This window comes from Cebus imitator, unplaced genomic scaffold (genome assembly GCF_001604975.1).
Source record: "Cebus imitator isolate Cc_AM_T3 unplaced genomic scaffold, Cebus_imitator-1.0 Scaffold3, whole genome shotgun sequence".
Taxonomy (NCBI): Eukaryota; Metazoa; Chordata; class Mammalia; order Primates; family Cebidae; genus Cebus; species Cebus imitator.
Window position 1 is genome coordinate 13626908 of NW_016107318.1, and position 3074 is coordinate 13629981.

Genomic DNA, 3074 nt, shown 5'->3' on the forward strand with positions numbered 1-3074 from the left:
CAATTCTTGATCCTGCACAGCAACTCAACTGATCAGAATTGGAGCAAGTGGAGAAGGACTACAAAAGGGACCCAAAGCGGGGCAACCGCCCTGGAATAGGAACTGTGGCGGTACAAAGGGACCTGGCTGTGGTGGCTGTAGGCTTGAGGAGTGAGACTCGGGCTGGGCAGAAACAGAGCTCCTGGAAACTACCAAAGTTCCTGCGGAAGCAAAATTGAATTTCATATGAACAAAATGGATCGAAGGGAGAAAACCTATGGTGGCTGTGAAGGCCCTGATGCCATGTATGTCAAATTGATATCATCTGATCGCCATGAATTTATTGTAAAAAGAGAACATGCATTAACATCAGGCATGGTAAAAGCCATGTTGAGCGGCCCTGGTCAATTTGCTGAGAATGAAACCAATGAGGTCAATTTTAGAGGGATACCTTCACATGTGCTATCAAAAGTATGCATGTATTTTACATACAACGTTCGCTACACTAACAGCGCCACTGAGATTTCCAAATTCCCAGTCACACCTGAAATTTCACTAGAACTGCTGGTGGCTGCGAACTTCCTAGATTGTAAAATAAAATAAATTATATTTTTTAAAATAGCGGGACCCAAAGCAGTCTGTGGGAGCTGAGGAGAGGGAAAGGAAAAGAGCCCAGTCTGACAGATGGGGTTTCTTTTTGTATTCGCCCTTTCTATTCCCCTTTGCCTTTAATCTCTTTCTCCATTTAATCGTCTTTCACTATCTTCTCTCCCTTCTGAGAGATCTTCTCTATGTAGCGCCACCAGTTCCCAAAAGCTGCCCAAGTATCTCCAGCTTCTGATCTTCTAGCTTGGCTAGCCCTACAGATGCTAAACATAGTCATGCTGAGCCTCCATGGGCTTCCCTTGGTTAAAAGCCAGGCTTTCCATTAATTTACCGATCACTGGTTCATTCATTTATTCCAAAGATATTTACCAAGTATCTCCTAGGTATCAGGCCTACGGCTAGCTGCTGAGGATAAGGAGGGGAACTAGACTGGTCTTTACCCTCAAGAGATGGAGGAAACACTCATGCGCACAACGGTCTATGATAGTATTGCATTATGTTTTTATGCAATAAAATGGAGAAAGGGTGGATTCATTGTGATGGTGCGCTAAGGGAGGCCAAATTTTAACTCTGTCCCCTTAAAATATTTGATATGCTGAAACAAAAATCAAACTAACAAACACTACCAGTCCAATCTAATCAGGTATAAGACAGCAAGAATTTCACAAAGATACCCAAGAGGTAGGCTGAATTTGAGGCAGGACTATTTTCCAGGGAAGAATCACAAATGGAACAAATATGCTTCAAGAAAAAAGTCTGTGTGCCGGGAGAATCGGGAGCCAAGGTTGTGAAAGAGGTTCATTGTAGGAAGGCTTGAGACATACTGGTTATCTGGGTAAATTCTTTGTTCAAAGAGAAGAAAGTATAAAATGAATTTAAGTTTGAAAATATGGAAGGCACGGTATGCGCCAATGCGTTTTTTAGTTGCTTATCTTGACCAAAAATAACACAATGTGGTCTCTTTGTAAGTTAATACATAGAACCATGGAGACAGAGTCGGAAAGACCATCCCCTTCCTCAACATCCTTGTAAAACATTTGAAAAAACTTGATATTCCCCTGCATTGTTAGAATTACTGCTCTTTGTAACAATGTTATGAAAACTTTTTCCATGGAAAGATCTCCTCATTCAAACATTTTTTACTACTAGCAAGCAAAGACACATACTGTGTACTAGCAACCAAATTCTAGGCTTGAAGGCCGTGAGCTTGAGAGACCATTTTTAAAGTTGCCTGTTAGAACCTGTAATCGAAATGATAAAAAGAGGGGGGAGCTAGAAATTGCACAGATGACATAAATGTATAGAAATGTATTCTAATCAAGTCTTCTTAACCCCTGTGAGGTAGATTTCACCACTGTCATATTCCCATGGGTCCTTCCAATGTGCCAATCGCAGATCTGTAGGTGTAACCTTTCATATTTCCTGCATTCCAGGGGTCTCCTTTTCCAGAATGAGAAATTTAAATTCAGTGAGGTACAAAAAAGAGGCTGGATAAATCTTTGTTGGATAAATGAAAATGTGTAATATTTATTTAGATAGACTAGTTATACAGTAGTATTATTGAGCATGATGCCCCAAGTGTTTATATCAATTCTTATCTACATTTTATAAATGAAGGGACTTAGGTCATATTATAGCAACACTTGGATTAATTTTAGCTAAGTTGGCCCAGTTTCCTCCCACTATATTGAGTAACCTGATGTTTGTAGTCTAGTGCCAGAGGCCAGTGAGGAATTTTATTAAGGAATTTTGTTCGATGATTCTGCTGTTAAATAAGAAGTGAAAACTAAGGGCGTGAGGTTGAAGTTGGCAACGCTGCCGGAGCTGGCCAGGAATGTCCAGGAGAAGGGACTGGGAATGGGGAGTGGAGGAGTCCTGGTTGGGGGTGAGCCTGGCGGGTGACACGTAGCCAAAGTCAGGAGAAGGCTGGAGAACCCCAGCTTCCCGCAGGCGGTGCGGGCAGGGGCTGCGCTGCAGGGATGCTAGCAGTAGGGGGGAGCGTGCGGCTGCTGCTGGTGCCAATGCCCTGCGCGCAGTCCCGCGGGGGCGAAGGTCACACAACCCCAGAGGGAGTGTGGCCAACGAGTGAGAGAGGTTCTTTAACAACTTCCTGATGAGCCTCACTTTTCTATCGACATAAAGGGTGATATACAAGTAACTACCGCAGGAGGTAAGATGAGGGTTGAATGAACCATATAAAAATGCAGGGTTTGGGCCTGGCGTGGTGGCTCACCTTTGTAATCTCAGCACTTTGGGAGGCCGAGGCGGGCAGATCACGAGGTCAGGAGATCGAGGGCATCTTGGCCAATATGGTGAAATCCCGTCTCTACTAAAATACAACAACAAAAATTAGCCAGGGGTGGTGGCGCGCGCCTGTAGTCCCAGCTACTCAGGAAGCTGAGGCAGGGTAATTGCTTGAGCCCAGGAGATGAAGGTTGCAGTGAGGCGAGACCTCACCACTACATTCCAGCCTGGCTACTGAGCACCAC

General features: G+C 44.1%; 1 protein-coding gene across 1 annotated transcript; it reads left to right on the forward strand.

The window, feature by feature from the left end:
• The first annotated feature begins 234 nt into the window (after positions 1-234).
• On the forward strand, positions 235-582 carry LOC108305873 (elongin-C-like). Its single transcript, XM_037739286.1, has one exon. It carries the CDS (start codon positions 235-237, stop codon positions 580-582), a length of 348 nt encoding a protein of 115 aa, XP_037595214.1.
• Positions 583-3074: the final 2492 nt, after the last annotated feature.

Excerpts from the sequence above, each read along its gene's own strand:
- LOC108305873 (XM_037739286.1), top strand. The coding sequence starts at position 235 with ATGGATCGAAGGGAGAAAACCTATGGTGGCTGTGAAGGCCCTGATGCC.